Here is a 22,627-nt window from a genome sequence, read left to right as displayed (position 1 = left end):
TTGCAAGAAACATACGACTCCTTAAATATACACCTAGCTCCTATTTAGCCAATATTATTTTTGTTTGAAAATTATCTCCTCCCCCATGTTTTGTGGCGTCACATCCCCGGATTCAGAAGGAATGTCGGCGCTGTATGATTTAAAAATAGCATCATCTGCTTTCCTCCCTGACAGCCTGTTCTAATGACTTTCTCGCAAGCAACAGCATTGTGGGGCTAGAAGCAGGAATGCGAAGATGGCTGCAGACCTAGGAGAACTGCTGGTCCCTTACATGCCCACCATCAGAGTTCCCAGAACAGGAGACAGGGTTTACAAGAGTGAATGTTCCTTTTCCTACGATTCTCCCGTAAGTCCTTCTTGATTTAACTGGTGTTGTTGTTGCATGGACTATCTGCGAGTTGTCCCTACACACGTGAATAGCTGCGCAGTAAACTGGGGGGGGGATCGAGGGGTTCCACAGCCACCATTCTCTTTGAACTTGCGCGGCCATGGAAATAAATAAATTAATGTGGCTAATGTTTACATCGCGTTTTGGGCTGTGGGAACAATCCGCTTTGCCAAGTGTATTGTTTGGCCACAGGTCAGTTTTTATTTGTGTCAAGACAGACGAGTTAAACTTCTCAAATGACTATATTTTGACTTGGATGTTGCTGAAATTTCAGCTAACGTCACACCGCGATGTCGATGGAGCAGGAATTGCAATTGGTGATGGAAATCGAAGCAATAGCTGTGACTCAGCTATTTGAAATGGATAGCTAGCTAGCTAAATAACATGGGCAAGTCTCTACCAATATATTTGCAGAGGTGCTCCAGAAATCCTAAGGTAATTTTCTTATCCCCAACATTGTGTATGTAGAAAGATACAATACGGTAATGTACCCACAATTCATCGACTTCAGAAGCTGTTTGTAACATAATCAAAAATAAAACAAAGGTCTCTCAACGTCAAGGTTTTAACCATATGCACTCTAGCAAAGAATTGCCACTTGCGACCTGGAACGTCCACCACGTTTCACTTATCTATAGGCTACAGTAGAGTCAAATTGCCAAGGCCATGTCCCTAATTGGTTATCAATATTGACTTCATGTAAAAGCTTTGCGTGTTAGTGATACTTTCAGTTGTGCATTTATGCATAATTATTTCTCAGTTGAAACTATTTTAAAGGTGACTCAGCTGTCTAGATCTCGTCAAACTGAAGACAAGTTATTTTTACCCCTTCACAGTTAGAGCTCGTGTATCACATCGAATTACTTTAAGGTTGCTCGGAGAGTTTTATGAGCTATACACTCCTAGTTCTGCATACAGAGCAATGAAAAAGCTGAGCTGATTTTAGATGCTGTTGTTTCATAACTTAATGGAAGTGCCAAAGCTAGCAATAATATGAGGAGCTTTTGAAATTCAGCGACTGAATGGGATACACAAACCTGAATGGACTCTGGCTATATGGATATTTGCACCAAACATGATTTTGATTGATCTTGCATTCTTTGCAGATTCGCAGTGAAGCTGTTTAGTTATGGTTCATCAGTAGACTTTATTATATTTGAAAGTGCAAATAATAGCTGCCAGTGGTCAATGCTTGTGCCAATGTGAATACATTGAGTGTTTCATAAATAATGTGAGCTTTTCTTTTTCACAGCAGTGTGCTCATCAGTGCTAGATTCATTTGTTGATTCACCTCATTCAACTCTCCATTTACTAGCTTCTTAAATTTAAACCTGACTAGGGCAAACTGAGTAAGCTTTCACACAAAAACTATTTGTGTGAGTGGGAAGTGATACAGTGTTATTCACCTCCTTTTGTGCAGTTCATCACAAACTTGTATAGAACTAATGTTGTCTCCGTGTTACAAATAGATGGAGTAACAAAGTGCCATTAGTCTGAGGCTGGATTGCAGGTGTTTATTCATTGTGGATGGGCAGCCTCATGTGCGTATGAGCCCTCATGCATTTCCGCCTCTATTCATTTTCTGCAACCCAGCACACTCCAAGCATTTGTGTGTGGGGAGGACTCTCAGTAGAAGGCACGGGTGGCACGGTTGCTGCTTTGACAGGAGCCACTTCCCACAGTATGTGATCTGTGACATTTAGCAGACCTGGCCATTCTGGCCAAAGTCCCTCATGGCTTTGGAGAGGGAGTCTTGGGTCACAGTTCTCTGCCCTGTCAGAGTTTTAGGTAGGTTGCGGAAACATTTCAGGGACTTAGTCCATGGGGGACAGATGATTTATCAGGGGATCTGGCACCCCAGGTTTAGATGAGCTCTAGGTGATATAAGCACTCCCTCAGGATGGAACAGCAGTAAGCTCAACAGGTCCGTCATTATCTGTGTGTGCCACCAACTCCCTGATTTTTAGCAGACTAAATTAAACATCCGGGTAATTTAATACAACCACAAAAAGGATTAATCAGAATTTTAGACCAAAAATGCCAACCAGGATAACTGCAGTCATAATAATATTCGGTGATCTTTGAAAGGCTGTTACTGGTGAATGTAAAAATGATGCTCTATCCCTTACGGTCTTCTAATCTAATCAGTCATCTGATTCCTTATCTATATAGCTATTGGCCATTGTGTTGATCATTTTCTCCTTTTCCTCTCTGTCTTTTTTGTCCTTGGTCTGGATATTACTTGGTCTGTAATTACCCCTCTGTTTCTGTGCTTTCTCAGGAGTCTGATGGTGGACTGTATGTGTGCATGAACACATTTCTGGGGTTTGGGAGAGAACATGTTGAGAGACATTATCGCAAGACCGGACAGAGCGTTTATATGCACCTCAAACGCACTGTTAAAGAGGTAAGGGCAAAATAGTGCCTTTCTCACTGATCTGTGCTTAAACCCTGTTTTACCATTACAGATTTATACAGGAAATAAATGAGTCACACTCTTTTTATGCCTACTGTAAAAAAAAGAATACAGCTGTGCAGGTCTTAATTTATTTTACTTTCTCTGAAGCAAGCCACTGATATTTTTTGGGGGGAAGGCTACTGACATAAACAAGGTCCTACAATACATATTAGATACTTCTCATTGGCAGCAGCCTCCAGGAAGTTTTTTTTTTTTTCTCAAATGAAACAAAACTCTTTTAAATATAGAAGCATCAGCACTTTCAACTTAATGCATTGAGTGGAACGATGTGTGTTTGCCATCCAGTTATTATTCTGAGTATGATTTTTTTTAATTTTATTTATGCACAAGCAGATTGGGCCAACCAAAGTGCCCTCACACTATCTCTTGGTGAATTCTGGACGCTTCTTGTTCAGAAGTTTGTGAGGATTGCAGCAGTTCCTTTGAGCACTAGCATAAAATGAAACCAATCTCAATCAAGACTGTCTCATGAAGTACAGAATTCAGTGAAAACAAGGCTTTTTGTAGACAAACCATAATTATTAATTTATTGAGCATAGCCACATTGATGCTTAAAGCAAAAAAAAAGTTCCAGGTCAGCATGTGGCCATGATCAGTATCTCATTGTTTCTCTGTGGAAGTTCAGTCTTGCACATTATGGGTTACAAGCCTGTAACGTGACTTGTGAAAAGGCAGAAGAGTGAAATAAGGTAGTAGTACTCCTGCTGCTCCATACCTGAAAAGGTGGTGAATGAAAAGGCACTTTGACTTTTTTGAGGTAGTTAAATATCAAACAGGAGCATTATGTACACTTAGAGAAAGATGGGTGTAATTGTGTTGTACAACTTCATCTAGATGATTTAAGTTGTGCCAAGGAATTCTCAGGATGCTCAGAGAGTGCTTTGTGGTTTGAACAGTGTCGGTGTTAGTGATGTAAGTATGATGTAAGTCAGTCTTCCATCATTATTGTGTCATCTTCTTTATCTCCACCTTTACCTCACACGACCCATTTAGTGTCTGCTATGGTCACTGAGACAACAGTTTAATCAATGTCCATGGAATAGGGTGAGCCCAGCACCTTCACAAACAAAATAACAAACCTGATTTACTAAAACTAAGTTCCACTATTACACTGCATGGCCAAGTCCATTGTGTCATGATACGCACATCTTTTAGTTAAAGATGTATGAATGTATTGACAAATAGTCAGAATCAAATTGATGCGTTTCTGTCTATCCGTTTCATAACGTAGAATGTATTGTGAGGGAAATGGGGACTGCAGCTACACCTCATAGGACTCAGTCATAAAGGTGTACTGAAACTCATCTTTTAATGTAGCAGGATTAGGTTGCCTTTCCTTTTTCTTGCAAGGTAGTGCCTATCATTGTATCATTAGAATTATTTTAAAAATTTGTGCTATATTTGTATGTCCATTGTACTACGCTTCTATACTGATTTGGTAGCAGCTTGAGAACCAGTGACCTGGAATGTTCCTAAAATATTTTAACTTAAAACACCATTTGTTAATATTTCAATATGTCAGCGCTGTTTTGATGTTTGTTGCTTGGCGTCTTTCCGGTGGTTTTCTGTTGACTGCCCTTGGTAATTAATTAATAAATTTCACTGCATTTTCATGCCTTTTATGCAAATGAAGAATCCAGTCATTAACTTATTTGTAATTTAACATTACTGTGTTATTCTAAAATATGTGCATACGACCCACTGGACAAATTATGCTGGTAAAAAAGAATATTTGAAAATATTTGGTGGTTGTAATTACCCTGTTATGTATGTTATGTGTGTTCCAATTAAAATTAAAGCCTTACTAACTGTTAAATGACCCCAGATAAGCTGACAGTTGGTACTGCTATTTCTATGTGTGGAAGTGTCCAGAAACAGCTGGCTGCATTCCTCCATATTCTGGTGTGCTGCTTTCCCATGATAGCAGCTGGTCTGAGAGCTTGTCAGCATTCTCTCCTTTTTGTTTGAAGTCTCCATTGGTGAAAAAATGACTGGGGAAACACGTAGGTCAGACTGGATGAGGTTCTTTTTGAAAAGGTCTGTGTCCGTAATAGTCATTTAAACTGGGTATTTCACTGATTTCAGTAGTAGTTTTGAATCTGACATTTCATGTATAGCATATCATTACATGGATCACTATTGCTATGCACTTTCTGATGATAATTATTTGAGTACGACAAATTAGTTACGTGTTCAACTGATTTTGTGAAATATGTTTTTTATGTGCTTTGGCTTTACATTATATGGAACCAGTGGGAGTGATTTGGTGTAAATATTGGTAAATTGTTAAGATTAGTCAGCATTGTTATGTCCTAATTGTGGAGGTCATTGTAAATATAATTGTGTATATTATATTGTTTTAGTTTAACTGCTTAACTGTTTAACTGCAAATGGCTCTTTAACTGTAACTGTCAATTGTGAGTTGGTTGTGACGTGTGATTTTTTTCACAGCAGTAGCCTTTACAATCCAGGTCCATAAACTCTGATGATGTTTGTTGTTTGCTACAGAAAGCCACAGGTGCTGCAGGAGGTGCTGTGCCAAGAAGAAGAAATGGGAAAGTATTTCTAGGTAAGAGTGTTATTCATAGAACTGAGTATTTGAGCTTTCTGTTCTCACACATACATCTCTCCACCGGGGACCTCTTCCTAGCTCCTGTCATTCAGACCCGTCTCAGATTAATCTTTCAGGTGGAGCACTGGAAGTTGTTCTCATGAAAAAAGTGTTTGTCTTTATTTGTCTGAGGAGCATGCAGCCTGGGGTCTAGTACAGTGCAGCTAAACCAGGTGACAAGTCTGATATCCCCTGCCACTGTATCTGAACATTGATGGGATTCCATGTTGAGTGTCCATAGTGCTGCCCTGGGGCAGTTAAATTTAGCCCATTTATTTGTATATTCAGTTAGTAACTGTTCTAAATCTAAAGCGCCACATGCCGGCTCTGGCCTACTCCCCTTCTGGGTTGAAGGAGTTGGTTTACAGCGTGCTGTCCCTCCTGTCGCTTCACTTCTATCAGCTGCCGTGCTCAGTCAACCTCCCTGAGCTGACAAATGTCCACCATTGGTGGGTCAGCGTGTCTGGGGCGGGCCAGGTGGCACTCACCCTTGCTGACTGTAGCTCAAATGATCACTGCCCCTCGCATCCCCCCACCACCCCTACAAACTTCCACTTACAAGATTGGGTGTGCAGTGTTAGGTCTCCCCTCCCTCCCAATGCACGCACAGCATTCCATGGCATGCGTCAGACAGATGACTCTGCCTGCTCAATTGTGATCATGACACAGCGCTGCCACTGGGGTCTGACCCTGTTTGGGCCTGTTGCTCCTGGAGGGTCTGTACACAGTGGGCTTTACTGGCCCACCACATGTCATAAACAATATCTGCGCTCCACTCCCACCTGTTTGTGATAAGGTAGTGGGCTGAATGGGGGTTTGGCATTTCCATACCAGTCCAGTGACCTAATCAGGCTGCAACTCTCTTCTGATGTCATGGAAATGGAGGACCTCTTGTTGTTTTGTTGCTCCAAACAAAAGCCCAAGTGGATAGGATGATGGTGCTGAAAAAGAATGTGCCCTTGTTATGTTGTCATTAGCTAGGCCTCTGGTTCTGCTAATGGTTATTCACACAGTGTAGACACATAGAACATTAAACAAAGCATTGGTTCATAGGCCAGCTAATGGACTTTTTCCCCTCCTGCGCAGTCTGAATGGATACTTTGAACGTTTGTTTAGTGTTTTAATTTTGCCTCTCCATTAAAAATGACACTTTCCTGTATAATGCGTTTATGTAGCTGGATTACTAGAGCAATGTTGCTAATGTGTCCCATTCAGCAGCTGTGACCTTTGATCTGAAACCAGCGACCCTTTGATCACCAGTCATGACCCGTCAGCTGAGACCATCTGCTCTGAATGCAGAGTATCACTGTGAACATAACTTGATGTCTGCTTCCTCTTTTTAAGATTTAGAACTAAACTGTGATTTTAACGGGGATGATTTTGAATATGAAGATGAGGCCAAGCTTGTCATATTCCCAGACCACTTCGAGATTCCTTTACCAAATATTGAGGAGTTGCCTGCACTGGTCAGTGGGTGTATGCTAATGCTCTCTGTTTACCCTGCATGCAAAAGGGTTCTTATAGCTCTTGCTCTGTTTGTGAAGTGTCATCTTAAAAAGATTCCTTGCATGCCATATTTGATTGTGATAGTGATTTTTCTTTCATTATATTATTGTATGTTTCATCTCACATCTTTTAGTTTTAAATAGAAATTGAATAATTATTTCTTACCTGATTTTGATCTGCATCTTGGTGTGTGCATATAGAACTTAAAGCTAAGGTACTTAGGCAGTGTCAATCAAGTAGCTTCGTCTAACTTCATTTAGCATTTGCTGAATGAATGTAATGTAATGTAACTAGTGTTAATTATTATCAAGAACTACTCCATAACTGGAATTTAGGAGAAAGATATGGAAGTTGTTAATTACAAGAAGACTATGATGAAACTCTTCTCAGTCTTCACCCTTTTGTATTCCCTCTAATTGGACAGTCAGCTCATGACAATTACATCAAGGACATGGCCATCTCAAATCAATAGCACATTATCTCTACAAAGGCAACTGATGCTATACGACAATCCCATTCAAAACCTGCTCATCTCAAACCCTAGACCTTTGACTGTGAGCTAGGATGGTGTTTGTGATGCTTTACATTTCATCAGCCCTCCTGTGTGTGCTCCGTCAAATGACAAGGTAGAAACGTGATACGGGGGTGGCACGTTGAGTCTGGGGATCCCAGTCATCTTCCTGTCCCCTCCAGGTGACGATAGCCTGCGATGCAGTGCTCAACGCAACATCCGCCTACAAAAAACAGGAATCTGATTCCTGGGAGGAGGAGATCCAGGTGTCAAAACATGCCCGGAGTCTCAGACAGCAGGACAACGGGGTTCGAATCCCCCCCAGGTACAGTAACGCTCATAGAGCGGCTGTCCCATGGAGCTCTGCTTATATAACTGCTTACTATCACATATTGTTACCACACACCATAAATTTGCAGAATCTGTGTCACAAAAATGTTATAGGAGTAACATGTAACAGAGGTAGAATATTTGTATGGTAGTTGATTTTTATGACAATTGATCCAAGCTATGAAGCCATGATGTACCACAGTATCACACAAACTGTCGCCTCCTCTCTGGGGGTTTTGTTGCCATAATACAAATGATGTACCTCTTGTTATTCTGAACACTACTAAATTTGTGTTGCTTGTAAATATTCATGTTGACTGTGAGACTGTATGATGATTTTACTTGTTGAATGCTATATTTACTCCACTGACGAAAAGAAGATCTCAAAGATGTATGAATATGGCAGGAGGTGACAGGAAAGGTTATTCTTCTAAATATAACCTGCACAGATAACAATCGCAGACAGACACACATGTGCAGCTGCATGTTCTGTGTGAACTTTGACCTACACACAGAGCCACAAGGTTCAAAACACACATAAACATCAGTGGTGTGTTCAGCCAATCTTTACAGGGTTTATATAAATAAAATCGATTAATACAGTCATATATTCATAATAAAGGTGTACAATGCCCAGATATGGATGTTATATAATTTACTAAATTTGTGTTTAGCAATGATTTGGTGATTTCTATTGAAAGTACTGAATCCAGTATGTATGGGTATGTAGGTTATTTTCAAGACAGATTTATGTTTTAATTAGGGCTGTAATGAAAAATTTGAAGCTTTGTTCATTGAATTGGCATTCGATTGTGAAATTAAGCATTCGATTATTAGGATGGGTGCTCAGTTGCAGTTTTAAGGTTATTGCTACCTTAATACAAGAAATTTAGATGTTGAAGCGGCCTTTTTATTATAATTTAACAAACAATTTTGCCAATGAACTGTGGGTGCCAGGTGTAACAGACCTTTTTTCGTAGACAGAATTCCTTCTGTGCTACGAAACGCATAAATTCATTATGAAACCATGTAACACCGTAACGCGTTTTGTCCATAAAAAACACAAATGCGTTAGCATTGTGTGTACGAAATATTGAAGAGAGCACATACTTTCGTGCACAGAAAACAAAACGGATAATTCCTGTCATTAAATGAATTGACTGTGGTGCTTTTCATTTTGTGGACAAAGGAAACTCATTTTGTAGACAAAAGTAATTCTGTCCACGTAATAGATGTCCTAGGCCAGCATTTATGCTTTTGTGGCATGAAATGCAGAATGCCCTATACTATCATCACTCCGTGCCATCGAATGTTCATTTTGTCCACTTAATTGTTTTGCTATATTACTGAATGATGTGCACAAAAGGGATTTAGCACACTATATTCCGTGACTCCGCAGTTACAGAAGGCATTCCGTCCATGTTGAACTTTTGTAGACATCAGTGTTTTGCTTAAGTACAAAATTAATTATGTTCATAGGCTATATTACTGAAGGTATGATGTGCACGAAAGGGGTTTGGTCCAGTACATTCCGTGAGTCAGCAGTTTACTGAATGAATCATGTGTCATCGCACAGGAATAATTCCATTATAATTACACTAAAGCAAATTCTGGTTGAACTTTTGTAGACAGAACTGTTTGTTACATTCATTTTGTGACTTACGAAATGCCAAAACAACAGACCAAAATGATCATGTCACATCACAGACATTCGAAGCGTTGTTTGAAAAAGGCTGGCTAAAATTCGATTGGCAAAAAAATGGCATTCGATACAGCCCTAGTTTTAATGTGTAAGTCGACTGGTAACGCAGTGAAGTAAGATGTAATGTGTTCCCTGTTTTGTCTTTATTGTTTCCAATCTCTCCTTAGTGGCTGGAAGTGCTCCAAATGTGAGATGAGAGATAATCTATGGCTGAACCTGACAGACGGAGCAGTGCTTTGTGGGAAGTGGTTTTTCGATGGCAGCGGGGGCAACGGGCATGCACTGCAGCATTACAGGGAAACCAACTTCCCTCTGGCAGTCAAACTGGGCACAATCACTGCAGACGGAGCGGGTCAGTACTGTTTCATGGGCTTCAAAGTGCTGTTACAGCGTACAGGGAGCCTATTATTCTCAATCATTGTGAAAGCAATTTGTTTTAGTTAGTCTTTTTTCGTTTTCTAAATGGGAACTGTATGGCTGATTACTCCACTCACCAATATGAGTGGCGTACACATCACATTAATCAACCTTTTTTTTTTTCTTTTCAGATGTTTACTCGTTTGATGAAGAGGAGGCAGTGCTGGACCCACATTTAGCAGATCATTTGGCACACTTTGGTATAGATATGTTGCAGATGCAAAAGGTGTGCTTACTGCTGTCTTCAAGATTAAACCTTATTTGTCATGCTTTACTGTACAAAAAACAGTCACAGTTTCCCACTATGAAATATTATTTCTAAATGACTAAATTTTAAATAAGTCACCAAGCCTCTCCTTTCAACTTCATTCTTGTTTTTTTTTAATCCATGGAAAATGTGCTTTGAAATGGAGTGGTGTGCTTCATGAAGTCTTTTTCTTGCACAGAGGGAAAATGGCCACACAGACAATGAGGTGCGGCCACGTGTCACTGAGTGGGAGGTGATCCAGGAGTCTGGGCTCAAACTCAAGCCTGTCTACGGGTCCGGTTACACAGGCATCAGGAACCTGGGCAACAGCTGCTACCTGGGCACCACCATGCAGGTCCTCTTCAGCATCCCAGAGTTTCAGAGGGCGTAAGTACCAGAGGGGGTCATCAAGGAGACGTACAGTGTCAATGCAATCGAAAGCACACCTCCAATGTTGTTGTGTAAATAAACCTCCTGTTAAAATTCCTGTTTCAGAAATGGAAACAAAACCTGACTTTGAAAGCAATGATGTATGTTTGAGATTGAAACCATTGCTGATTTTATGATTTTTCTAAGAAATTAGATAAATTGCTTCAAAGTGGAGCAGGAGAAATTTTAATGAGTGAATGTAATACCAAGCCTTTCTGAATTTGTATGATAACTTTTTTGCTTTATTGTTTCAAAATGATTGCTGTTGTGATTCCACAGATATGTTGGAAATCTTCAGCGGATATTTGACTACTCCCCCCTGGACCCCACGCAGGATTTTGCCACCCAGATGTGAGTGTGCAGATCTGTCTTGATCTAGCGGCAGATTAACTGTCACGCACATAACACAAGCTCCTAGGAAGTGCATCTAAGAAAGCAGTCAATGGATTATTGATGTTGTAACCCATGTTTTTCGGTGTTGATATGTGGTGTGAAATCATTCTGTTGACACAATTGAAAAAGTTTAGTGAATGCAGAACCTCACATTAAAATGGAAATTGTGTACAACTGAGGAACAAAGTAAACTTGGCACTTTTGTGCGGATCAGATGTGAGTCGTTGGGTAAGCTTGTGTCATAGTCGGCCATGATTTTGTCAGTTAGTTGTAAAAGTTTTAATTTTTCATGTTTTTCACTTTCATGTCCAGGGCGAAACTGGGTCACGGACTGCTCTCAGGCCAATACTCCAAACCTCCAGTGAAATCAGAACTCATAGAACAGGTGATGAAAGAAGAACACAAGGTATTAGTCTGGGTATGTCCAGTGTGATATCTGGGTTTAAGCATGGAAACTCAGGAAACTGGCACATAGGATGAAAACTCATGAGTTACCTACATTCATAAAAGCTAGGTGAAAGAGACTTGTGTTCCGGTTACTTGTTTGCCATATTGAGTAGTTAATTAAGATATTTAGGTACATTGTACGTACATGAATGTTAACCACTTGCTGTTTATTCTTTGTGACACTGACTTTTCATGGGTGGTTTTCTTGAAATCTTAAGAGCTCAAGCCAAATTCAAGCATTGTATCTGGTTAATTTATATGTTGGAATTTTTGCACCCATATCAATAGTTTTAACTAGTCATGAAAAAAACACAATACATAGACTCAGTGTATTACTCTTATTTTTTATTTCTCAAGCATTAAAAATATACTTGCAATAACAATATGTATAGTCTACATGTTGCCCTGTGAACACATCAGTATTTTAAAGAGGGATCTTGAACAATTAGAGGTGTGATCCAGGCAAGAATGGATATTCTAATTGGTCTATATCCACTCTTTCACATTTGTTGTACTTGTACTGAAACATATGTTGAGAATCAGTGATGATGCATATGGAAATAATGTTGAAAATCCAGATATTAATATTTCCACATTGACAAAACAGCTAAAAGCCAATGAATAGATAGGGTGTGTGGTAGGATTTAAAATGATGCAATCGTGTCTATTCTTGTTTAAATAAAATGCAGAAATACTTTGAGATCCTAGGTTGGCAGTGGATGAAAAATGAAAGAAGGGCAATGGGCTACATCAATGTTGCACAAGCATTTTTCACTGGTGTCTCAAAAAAAACACATTTCACATGGAATCACTCTTGCATATTTTATTGAGTAATTTGACATATTTAATAATCAAATATGTCCTCTCAAATTGCTCCCATGTAGGAAGCGTAGTTCTGTGCTATTTTCGTATTTTCTCCTCCTTGATATCTGTCTGTGTACCAAGTTCCACCGCATGTAATGTGCATACATGTTCATGCGTGTAAGAATTGTTTGTGATTTTATGGTATGAGAAATTGAAGTCTAGCCGATGTACAGAATTCTCACTCTGCTGTTACTTGTGTATATAAGCTGTAAGCTTAAGCAGACTTAGGATAACCTCTAGAACATCTTGTTGAGTTTCTTCCTCTGTCCCAGTATTCCATTCAATATGCAGTATGCCTTGAGGTGTGTGTGTGCTGTGCAGTAGGTAAAGCACGTTTTAGAAATCCCTACAGCCTGAGGAATGAAATCACCATTCAGCAGGTGAAAAGGAGCAGAAAATGTGATTAACTATTCATTGCTTTGAGAAAATGCTGTGTAAATATTGTATCATGGACAGTATACATAACAATTCTGTAATGGATTTGGCATTATATAAAAATATATCTAAGCAAAGTTTAAAGCTTTGGTTTTTGGATGCTGTTGATACCAGTGAAATTTTGTCACATCCTTACTTGACAGCTGTAACCAATGGGAGTTATGATTCTGATGTAATGAAAAGTTCTCATGTTGTTTGTAATGTTGTGGCTATGTGCTTCATGTGCTTGACTGTTTGTTCTCGTTCCAGCACCAGCAAAAGGGGATCTCTCCACGCATGTTTAAAGCCCTGGTCAGCAAGGGCCACCCTGAATTCTCTTCCAGCAGACAACAAGATGCACATGAATTCCTCCTGCACATGATCAACTTGGTTGAGGTATGTGATAACCTGCCAGACTACAGATCTCGACTTTCTTGTTTTCTCCTGTATGCTATGTGTTTGTACACATACTTTTCTCTGCTGGAGGAAGCACATTACTCAAGCAGGTTTCCTTTTCTGAGGGTGGGTATAAATATAATACTGAAAAATTCAAAAATACAGAATCTAAACTGTTGAACCTGTGTGTATCAGGCCTAACATTCTCAGAACTAAAGCAAGAAGATACATTTCTTCAGCTTAGTCAGTGATTGTCTAAATCAGGTGGTTCATTGGTTCGCTCGAACAAAAGACTGTCACCGTGATCCTCCAGGACAAGGGCTGAGTTCAACACAGCACAAGAGTTTTCCAAATGGTTAAGAGATTTTATCTTATTTTATTTATTTTTACTGTTTTAAACACTGTACATAGTACTAAACCATAAAGCACCCATGCAAGTATAACTGGCAAATAGCTGTCTTGTCCTCAGAAACAACTGTTAAAGGTGTTCTGTTGACTTAGAAGTGTACCTAAGGTTTTTCTCTAAAATAAATGATTAGTTCAGTCTATTTCTGTTATTTTACATGTGTAGATCATTAAGAATGGGAACTTGAAATGTTTTTGAATAAAAATAGATAAAATGAAACTTAGGGAAAGTAATTTGTTGGATGTGTCAGGCAAGCACCAAGTAAATGGCCTTTAAAACCTTGAAAAATAAATGTTTGATGTGTTCATCAAGGCAGTTTCTGTTGGTTTAATTATTTCCAAAAAGGAACCCATGATGCATTTTTAAAGTCTGTATATTCATGAGGAGAACAAGGACAATGATTCTTAAAATACAGCCTGTCTTTTCTGTAAAATATAACGGCAAACATAAACAATTGTTTATTATGGGATGAAAACCCCGTTGGAGGTTGTCTCTGCTGTGTTGGTGTAGCATGACCTCTGTCACCTGGTCCTTGAGGTTTTCCATGAAACATGCACTGCTGTGTTCAGGACTGGCTGGCACACACTTGTGCTCTGAAGTGACTGCCTAGCTGGGTTAAAATTAGACCACCCTATCAATTACACATGGCAGATAATGCTTCCTATTTATGCCACCACTGTTAAACATGTTCGGGCTAGAAACTGCTGTAGCTTCTACTTATTTCATTTGAAGATAATAAAAAATATAACACTTTTTTCATTTATTCAATTGATATTTTTACAGGACTGTAGATTTTGCCGGACTCCATCCCACAGTTGTCTAGAATTAGAGTTAATGAATGAAATTGTATCATACAGTGTATCCTTATGTTTATGTCCACATAGATTGAGCTACCAGTTGTTGCTGTTTAGAAAGGGGCCAAGGTGGCTGAATCTTGTGAGCGAGGAGATTTACATAGTTCAGCACTATCTTTGTGTAGCTCTTCAACTTTAGTCTGTCATATTTAGCATGTATAGGGGTGCATGAAAAATACATCTGTATTTTACTGATTTGATCCATCAGTGAATGTAGGCTTGCTTCAAAACCGTTGGAACTAATGTGTAACTGGTACCATTGAAGGATATTTTGGTAGCGCCTTATAATGGAGGAGCTGCTGAAGGGAAGTTCTTAACAAGCTGGATCTTTTAATTATAGCTCCTCTCCCATCTGTCTCCTGAAATAAAGGTGTTTAATCAGCAATGACCCCTTATCACCCAATTGCTCTGCTGAGAGCTCACACTTTTTAGTTTTGTTTGCTGAATATATGCAGTCTGGTGTAGTGGGAGGTAGCAGGGATAACAACCTGAAAGATGTCAGTTTAAACCAGCACAGCCACTGCTGCTGTAGCCTTAGGCAAGGTACTCATCCCGTAGATACTTGCCTCAGTAAATATTCAGTTGTACAAGTGGAGAGTGTAAACATTCTAAGCTATATAAGTTGCTCTGGATAAGAGTGTCTGCTAAGCAGATGTAATGTTATGTATGACATTAATGTGCTTTTAAACGTAAACTAATTTCACTACCAGTTCTTGTAAGACTGATATGATGTCTGCTTTTTCTGCATGTTTTTACTGGAAAACACTTAGCCATTTCTCTGTTTTATAACTGTCCTCATTGACGTGTGGGAGAGTGTTGTTTTAATGACTTGTGCTAGAATGAATATGTTGTTTGTTTTTTTTTTTACTCTCTTGATTTCAGTACTCTGTGATTGGGATGCATTTTATCTGATTGTAATCTGCTGCATATTTTTTAAATTCATCTTGTGCTGGCTCAGCCTTCTTACTGTCTGTCCTCTGTACCCTTTGCATTGCACCCCCCTCTGCACTGCAGCCTGCACTGTTAAAAGGTATCTTATATCATAATTGTTTGTTTGTGCTACACAGCACTCTTCGCGACTTTCCGCTGTGTGTCTGATCATGGCATTAATGCTAGGCAAATATGTCTGCAGAGAAACAGTGCAGGGTCAGAGAACCCCAGCGACGTGTTCCGCTTTTTGGTGGAGGAGAGGGTCCAGTGCTGTCAGTCCCGGAAAGTGCGCTACACACAGAGAGTGGACTACCTCATGCAGCTCCCAGTCCCCATTGAGGCTGCCACAAACAGGGGTAAATGGACAGTATTTCCTCTGGTGCTGGGCATTCACTATATGGCCAGAATTACAGTGGATTTTTAGTTGAGTTCAGAGCAAGAGCAGCATGTTGTAACCTGTTACACTACAGATTAGTTTTCCTGTTTAAAAAAAGCAGGCTTTACTGGAGTCAAACAGAATGTTTTGCAGGTGTTCTGCATGCTGTTTTGCTGGCTCATTATCAATATCCTTAAAGTGGTGTGTTCAAACACAGAACATCCATAGCTAGCATCGGAGCACAGCACCATAACCTCTTGTAAAGAGGTAGGGAGGACACTTTTGAGTGCTTCAGCTGAGTATCTTGTCAGTATATAGAATATGTGTGCTTCAACTGAACTATTAAATGGTGAAAACATAAACCAGCAGAGCCTGCAGCCTTTGGAGGCTGGGCTTACCTCATATGACCGTAGTAAGATATAGTTAGGCTTATACTAAGGCACATGATTGTGAAGTGAGCTCAGATGGTGTGCTCTGTGTTTGGTGTCTTGGTTGTATTACAGAGGAGCTTATAGCATATGAAGCCAAGCGGAGGGAGGCAGAGGAGCACATGAGGACCCCTCCAGACGCAGTGAGGGCCAAGATCCCCTTTACAGCCTGCCTGCAGGCCTTCACTGAGCCTGAGAATGTGCCGGACTTCTGGAGCTCTGCACTGCAGGCCAAGTCTGCAGGAGTGAAGTAAGCAAGGTCCTGGACTGAGGTCTATCAGTGACACCTGTCCAGTTGACAGGCCAGTCCATCCAGTTCAGAAACAAAATCTGTGTAATTTTGTTTTCCCAAATATATATATGTGTTCAAAGACAGAAATGGGTATCAATCTGAATGAAAAGGAAGAATTATCTTCATAACAATTACTGACTAAAACCAGCAGGTAGAGGTTTTGCTCCATTTTCTTGAAATGCTGTTTCTAAAGGGCTATCCTCTTCTTTCTAGGACATCACGTTTTGCCTCGTTCCCAGAGTACTTGGTTGTGCAGATTAAAAAGTTCACATTTGGGGTGGATTGGGTCCCCAAAAAATTAGGTGAGTGATGTGGAAGGAGAAATTAAAAGAGCTTAAATGTAAGGTGTTAACTGCCATGTATATATTTTTTAATTCCTTACTGTCTTCATTTGCATTGTCTGCATTTTCAGATATTATATTTAATATGAAATGAAATTCCTAAAAAGCCAGCTGAGTGATCTACAATCATGTGTGTCTTTAAAAAATCAACACCAACCTAAATATTGCAAAGCCTGAACTGAAATCCAACCACAACCATCTACCAGATTCTTTCAGAGACCATGACACAGGTATCCAGCAGAGGGTACTGTAGTGCTGTGGCTGGGATAAGGTGGTACAGCGTGGTGGGATTCAACACTTGTAGAAAACTACTTTGAGATTAAACTATTTAGCTGAGTAGCAAGGCTAAGGTACACTGTAAAATATGCTGAGGAAGGTTATTATTTTTGCATAATGGAGACATGGATCAAAGGAGATGAACCTACTTTATAATCCAGGAAATCACTCTAGCAAACTGCTATTATGCTAATTTCCTGTGAAACCAGTCACAATTGCATAGCAAAGCTCCGCTGTACTTCCAAAACAAATTCTCTCTCATTCTCTATCTCAGAATTGAACACCAGGTGAAATGAGAAGGGTTTAATATCCTTGATATTGTTAGATGCTGTTTTATTAAATGCAAAACCCAATGGGAGAGCAGCAAATTTATACCAAAGTGCAACATTGTCAAATCTCAGTTGTGGTGAGGCTTGCTGTCCTGTGTTCAGTTGACACAGCAAAAGTGACTGCTTACAGGTCAGGGCTGGATGGCCTTTGTGTATTTTTTTGATTTTAGCAGAGGGCCACTGCATCTCATCTCCTGTGTAATGTCTTCTCAGACCTCTCTATAGATGTGCCAGACTTCCTGGACCTGTCTCGTCTCCGTGCCACAGGACTGCAAGCAGGAGAGGAGGAACTGCCAGACCTTACGCCACCAATTGTCATTCCGGAGGACACAACAGGTACAAACCTGCCCTCCCCACTGACACTGTCCCAGCCTCACAAACACAGTCAGACTAACTATCAAATGCTATTCTGACCACACAGGCAGTGTGCTCACTCTATGGACTGTGTACCAACCCAACAGATAATGCCGCCACCCATTACTGTTGAGGAAAATCAGTAGTATTTGGAATAGCCCTTCTTGTTCTCCTGTGTGTTTCTCTCAGAGATACTTTCCTATCTTAGTGGAGGGCACTCCACTGTCAGTGTATAATATCGACCTCATTATTGGTATACTGGTAATGGTAAAAGGTTATTAAACAACCCTGAAAACTTCACACATACGTTATCTCTTTTTTATGAAGAATGAACCAGCTGGGGGCAATTGTTTATGTCTCAGAAATGGACTATAAATGTGAGGGAGTAGGCATATGTACTCTTTCAGAATTTGTTATAAATTACAGTGGTTGTGGGATGGGGGGGGGTGCAAGTAGTGTAATTCATACTGCAGTTGTAACTTGACCTATTTCAATCTAGAACACCGTGCTTTGGCCTGTGTCTGTGTATATAGATCATAATTTAACATCTGAGACCACAGCAGGCTACATAATGATTTCTCTGTCAAAAGCAAATCTATTTGCATTCTTCCAAAGCTACTAGGTTTTTGTCTGTTCTTTTGGCGAGATATTATAATGCCTTTTTAACCGTTGTCAGTAAGATTTTAAGAACCCCAGTATTTCAGGCAGTTGCACTTTGTTCCTATAAGTAATTTCCCTTATAGTTTTGACATTTGCACATTTTGACTGAAATTCGATTGCATCTCATAATGTGTATGTGAATTGTGGTACACAGCATATTTGTTCATGTTCAATATTTATTTATCTTTGGTTTTACTCTGGCTCACAGTGAACTCTATATTTTCACTGTTATTTTTCATATTTGGCTTGTGTTTTTATATTTTGGCTTGATAGAATTGATGCCAAATCAATAACAGAACACTAAGCAGCAACTCTAAATGTGAAAGTATAAAAGGTATTTACATTTGAATTGGGGCATGTGTTTGCTCCCTTTGTTTGGTCATTGGCAGATTAACTGAATGTATTTGCAAATACACATTTTTGCATTTTAATATTTGAATGGGCCCCAATGTGTTTGTACTGGCAGCTCCACAAAAATAGCAAGTAAGCATTTACATTTGGGCTTAAATACATTTGACCCCTAGACTAAGCTGTTACTGGCTGTGACATCTGAATGCAATTCAGCTAAAAACTATAACCAGTAACACAACATTATATTATATAATTATCAAGGGATTACAGAGAGAGGATTAGTTGTACAGGTGCATTAAAATTCTGTTTGAACTGTAGTCTGACGCCAGAGTCCAACAGCAGGTCTATAACTGAAGAGGTATGTTATTGTCAGTAAGGTTTTTTGCACAGCAGATGCTGTACTGCTCATGTAGAAAAGGAGAGTCCATTTGTACTTTTTGCGCTTCTCCAACATCGATAGGTAGAGATGCACATAGAATATCTTTTAAATGCTGATTTTAATGAAGATGATTCTGTTTATTTCAATCAACTTTTTTCTCCCCCAGACAGCTCAATGAACAACTTCATGGATTGTAAGTGTTTCTCTTGAGCATATTTTCATCAATATATTGCCTTTTATGAAATTATGTGCTCTCTGTATTTAAGCATGATCTCTTGAAGTCAAGCTTTTGGGTAGCTGTATTTTCCAGTCAGTTATTCTCTGTAATTAATAAGCTGCAATGAGGTACTACAAGAGCAGCATCATCTAACTCCTCTTAATGAGGCCCAAAGAGAACACCGTGCTGCAGAGAATGCTTTTTAGACATTGATGTCGGTCTCTTTTTTTTTTCTTGTCTTTTCTCTTTTCTTGGTCTTTCTCAGCTCCAGAAATAGACGAGTCCTCAGTGATGCAACTGGCGGAGATGGGCTTCCCTCTGGAGGCTTGTCGGAAGGCAGTGTACTACACCGGTAACATGGGGCCTGAGATGGCCTTCAACTGGATCATAGCCCACATGGAGGAGCCCGGTAAGAGCTACTGTATGGAGGGCTGCTCTCACTGAACCCTCTGTAAACCCTTCCCACGTTAGGGCGGTCCGCAGCCCACGGTGCCCCAGGGAGGTTGGTGTGAGCGAGCCAGAGTCATTTATCACAGTGGGGAAGCGTGGCTAAGCTGTCAGGGATGCTGTGCCACCCAAGGGCTGTGTCACCAGCGTCTCCTTTGTGTTATCTACAACGTTTCCCCCTTCCTCTTGAGTATTCCTGATAACTATTAATCGGGTGGAATGTGCTTTTATTCTTTAGATGCTACAATAGTCTGTTTCAAGTACTGGTAGAGGAATGCTTTTTGAATTATTTTTGATTATTTTCAGATTGCCCCACGTTATTCAGTGTTTATCCTGTGTTTGCTGACAAAACTAGATTTGAATACAGCCAGACATACTATTATGCTTGTTGGCTGTGAACATTTACAAGTACAGCACTATGCTTTGGTGAAATTAAAGGGGGAAAGAATGTCTATTTTCATTCATAGAAGTCATTCAATAATAAAAATCAGTTATTCAATAATAAAAACCCCGAAGGTAGACAGCAGTGGGGTGAGAAGAATGTTTATGAGAATTTAGATGGATTTTCAATTTCACTGTTTTTTTTTTTTTTTTTTGGTCTGTCACATGTCTGATAAGGGGCATTCTCAGCCTGTTCCATGTCCTCCTGTCTCTTTCCTGCAGCAAGTGGCTGTGTTTGAGCTGTTAGGGGAATGTCAGTGCTACAAGCTTAATGGAAGCTGGCACAATTTGCATTTAACTAATAGTGTTGACTTTGTAAATTCTCCCTGCCAAGATGCAGATTTGGTAAGCTGAACACATGTTTATTTGCATGATGGAAACAGAACCACTATGAGAGCCCAGGAACTCCAAAATCACTAGTGTTCCCCAGCTGTCAGTCAAATTTCCAAGCTCTCAGTGAATTATGGCTGCTTGTTCGTTGTTGGCTCTCTTTAGTTTGTTGGAATGATTCCCCTTCATTGTCTTGTTGGCTTGAGGAATGAGGAAGTGGCTGCTCCTTAGTCACAGCAATTTTTCTGACAATGCCCGAGTCTCTCCTCTGAGGCCCAGTCTCCATCTGCAGCAGGGTGGAGGTGGAGCCTCCTTCCAATCGGGTCCATCCTGCTTGACTGCAGCTTCCATTGGGCCTCTGGCTACTTTGACTTTGGCCTTACATTAGCCCTGCTCCTGCAACTTGACGGTGTCACACTGCCCTGTGCTGTTATTTCCCATACATCTTATTTATCATCATAATATGGAATCATTAGGTATGTTTGCCTATTAGAGGGAATATTGGTTTTTAGTGTGGCTCTTAAATCACACTCCTGAAGACGTGAGGAGCCCTAAGCAGCAAAAGGCTTTCAATTTCTCCACTAATAGACACAGTAGAGGTGATGTCAAATGTAATCAGGTATTGACAGTGTCAAAGTAATGAGAAGACTGCTGAATCTAGTACGGCCATAAACCTTCCATGTAGGGAGTATTTCACTTCGAATGAGATTTGCTTCAATACAGTCTATCAGAAAGCACATGTTCATTTTTCCATGCAGAACCTATTACAACTGTGTATGAAATGTCAAGCAATGAAATATTGTAGAAAACAATCTGTATTATGTCCCCAGGGCATCTCATTGGTGAATGGATCTCATAATAGATATGGAATTTTGACATGGTCTGTCTAGTATGTGTTAAAGGTGACTGAAGTAGTATGTATATCAAAAATAACTAAAATGGTTAATCAGCAATTCCTCCCTTGGAATATTTTCTTTTTATGCTCCTAAGCATGAGATGTATTAGGAAAGGTAATATTTTCATCACCGTTATTGACTATTACAGTAGCTGTGATGTGAGAAAGTTGCTTAAGCGCAACCTAATGAAAATTTAGGGGCGGCTGCCATTGTGACTGAGAAGGTTCTTATAATTTAGAATTAACATGGTACAAATTAACAGCTCTATGAAAAAGCATTTTCATGTGATAACAGCTACTTCTAAAATACCTTGACGCATAATGATTCATTTTATGGTTTGTCACACATGTCAATTTTTTTATTGGTCATAATTATAGTTTATTATAAACCTTCAGTCAACTCATTTAGTGTTTGCTTACTGTGTAAATCACTGCATGGTGGAGGGAAAAGTATCAACAGCGCTATTATAGTATTCTAGGCTTAAAGTCTAGCTTGTATTGACTTAAACAGTTTGGCTTCCATTCCCAGGTCTGAGACCATGGGTTATGGAGAGCTGGGAAACCTGCTAGTATAGCCTGCCTGGACAGGAGTTTAGAACAATAGATCCAACGCATCAGGTTTGGGTCACACTTCTGTTGAGACACTGAGCAAGGTTCCTGATCCAAGATGTAAAATCGAAAGCACATAATATGTCTTAACACATCATTTGGTAAACAGTGGGTTAAACTGTCAATGAAAAAAGGTGCAGAGTTTGGAAATGGTATGTACTTCCTGCTTCATGCATGAGTTGAAGTTTTATAAGAATGCTTTCGTAAGTATACTGTATGCTTTATTCCAAGAATATGACAGGACTTTCAGAGTGCATAAATAATAAAGATGCATATTGTCTGAACATTTTAGAGACTCTTGGGTTCCCCCATACCCTTGGACTGAGACAGGCATTGCAGTCATATTAATGCATGTGTGTAGTTCATTTTCACTGACCACTGGTCTCTATACACACTCAAGAAAACTGGCTTGACAGAAACACCAAAATACTGCATCAGTAAGAATATTGCATTATGCTTGTCCACAAACATCATGAAAAATACTTTACTGTGTGCATGTGGACCTGAAAGATGCTTATGCATCGCAGTTATTTGGTGTTTTATTCTGTTCAGCTTAAGTCTAAAGGCTGTTCCACGTT

General features: G+C 39.8%; 1 protein-coding gene across 5 annotated transcripts in view; it reads left to right on the top strand.

Annotated features, from left to right (window-relative positions):
• Positions 1 to 129: 129 nt before the first annotated feature.
• usp13 (ubiquitin specific peptidase 13) overlaps positions 130 to 22,627 on the top strand; it is a 30,846-nt gene continuing 8,348 nt past the window's right edge. The window contains exons 1-17 of one of the 5 annotated variants that reach the window (XM_036521426.1): positions 130 to 346; positions 2,670 to 2,795; positions 5,376 to 5,436; positions 6,823 to 6,944; positions 7,678 to 7,820; positions 9,695 to 9,879; positions 10,076 to 10,170; positions 10,391 to 10,578; positions 10,900 to 10,971; positions 11,326 to 11,398; positions 13,009 to 13,134; positions 15,527 to 15,680; positions 16,204 to 16,378; positions 16,634 to 16,722; positions 17,580 to 17,702; positions 19,277 to 19,303; positions 19,593 to 19,736. In XM_036521426.1, the coding sequence (XP_036377319.1) occupies positions 236 to 346; positions 2,670 to 2,795; positions 5,376 to 5,436; positions 6,823 to 6,944; positions 7,678 to 7,820; positions 9,695 to 9,879; positions 10,076 to 10,170; positions 10,391 to 10,578; positions 10,900 to 10,971; positions 11,326 to 11,398; positions 13,009 to 13,134; positions 15,527 to 15,680; positions 16,204 to 16,378; positions 16,634 to 16,722; positions 17,580 to 17,702; positions 19,277 to 19,303; positions 19,593 to 19,736 (2,014 nt within the window). In that variant the 5' untranslated portion in view covers positions 130 to 235. Of the gene's footprint in view, positions 347 to 763; positions 824 to 2,329; positions 2,377 to 2,669; positions 2,796 to 5,375; positions 5,437 to 6,822; positions 6,945 to 7,677; positions 7,821 to 9,694; positions 9,880 to 10,075; positions 10,171 to 10,390; positions 10,579 to 10,899; positions 10,972 to 11,325; positions 11,432 to 13,008; positions 13,135 to 15,526; positions 15,681 to 16,203; positions 16,379 to 16,633; positions 16,723 to 17,579; positions 17,703 to 19,276; positions 19,304 to 19,592; positions 19,737 to 22,627 lie in introns of those variants that run through there. The other 4 variants (XM_036521425.1, XM_036521424.1, XM_036521427.1 and 1 more) reach the window with 4 other exon arrangements.

This window comes from Megalops cyprinoides, chromosome 2, assembly GCF_013368585.1.
Source record: "Megalops cyprinoides isolate fMegCyp1 chromosome 2, fMegCyp1.pri, whole genome shotgun sequence".
In the NCBI taxonomy this organism is placed as follows: domain Eukaryota; kingdom Metazoa; phylum Chordata; class Actinopteri; order Elopiformes; family Megalopidae; genus Megalops; species Megalops cyprinoides.
The sequence above is the reverse complement of the archived record's forward strand: the minus strand, read 5'-3'. Positions and strand labels throughout refer to the sequence as shown.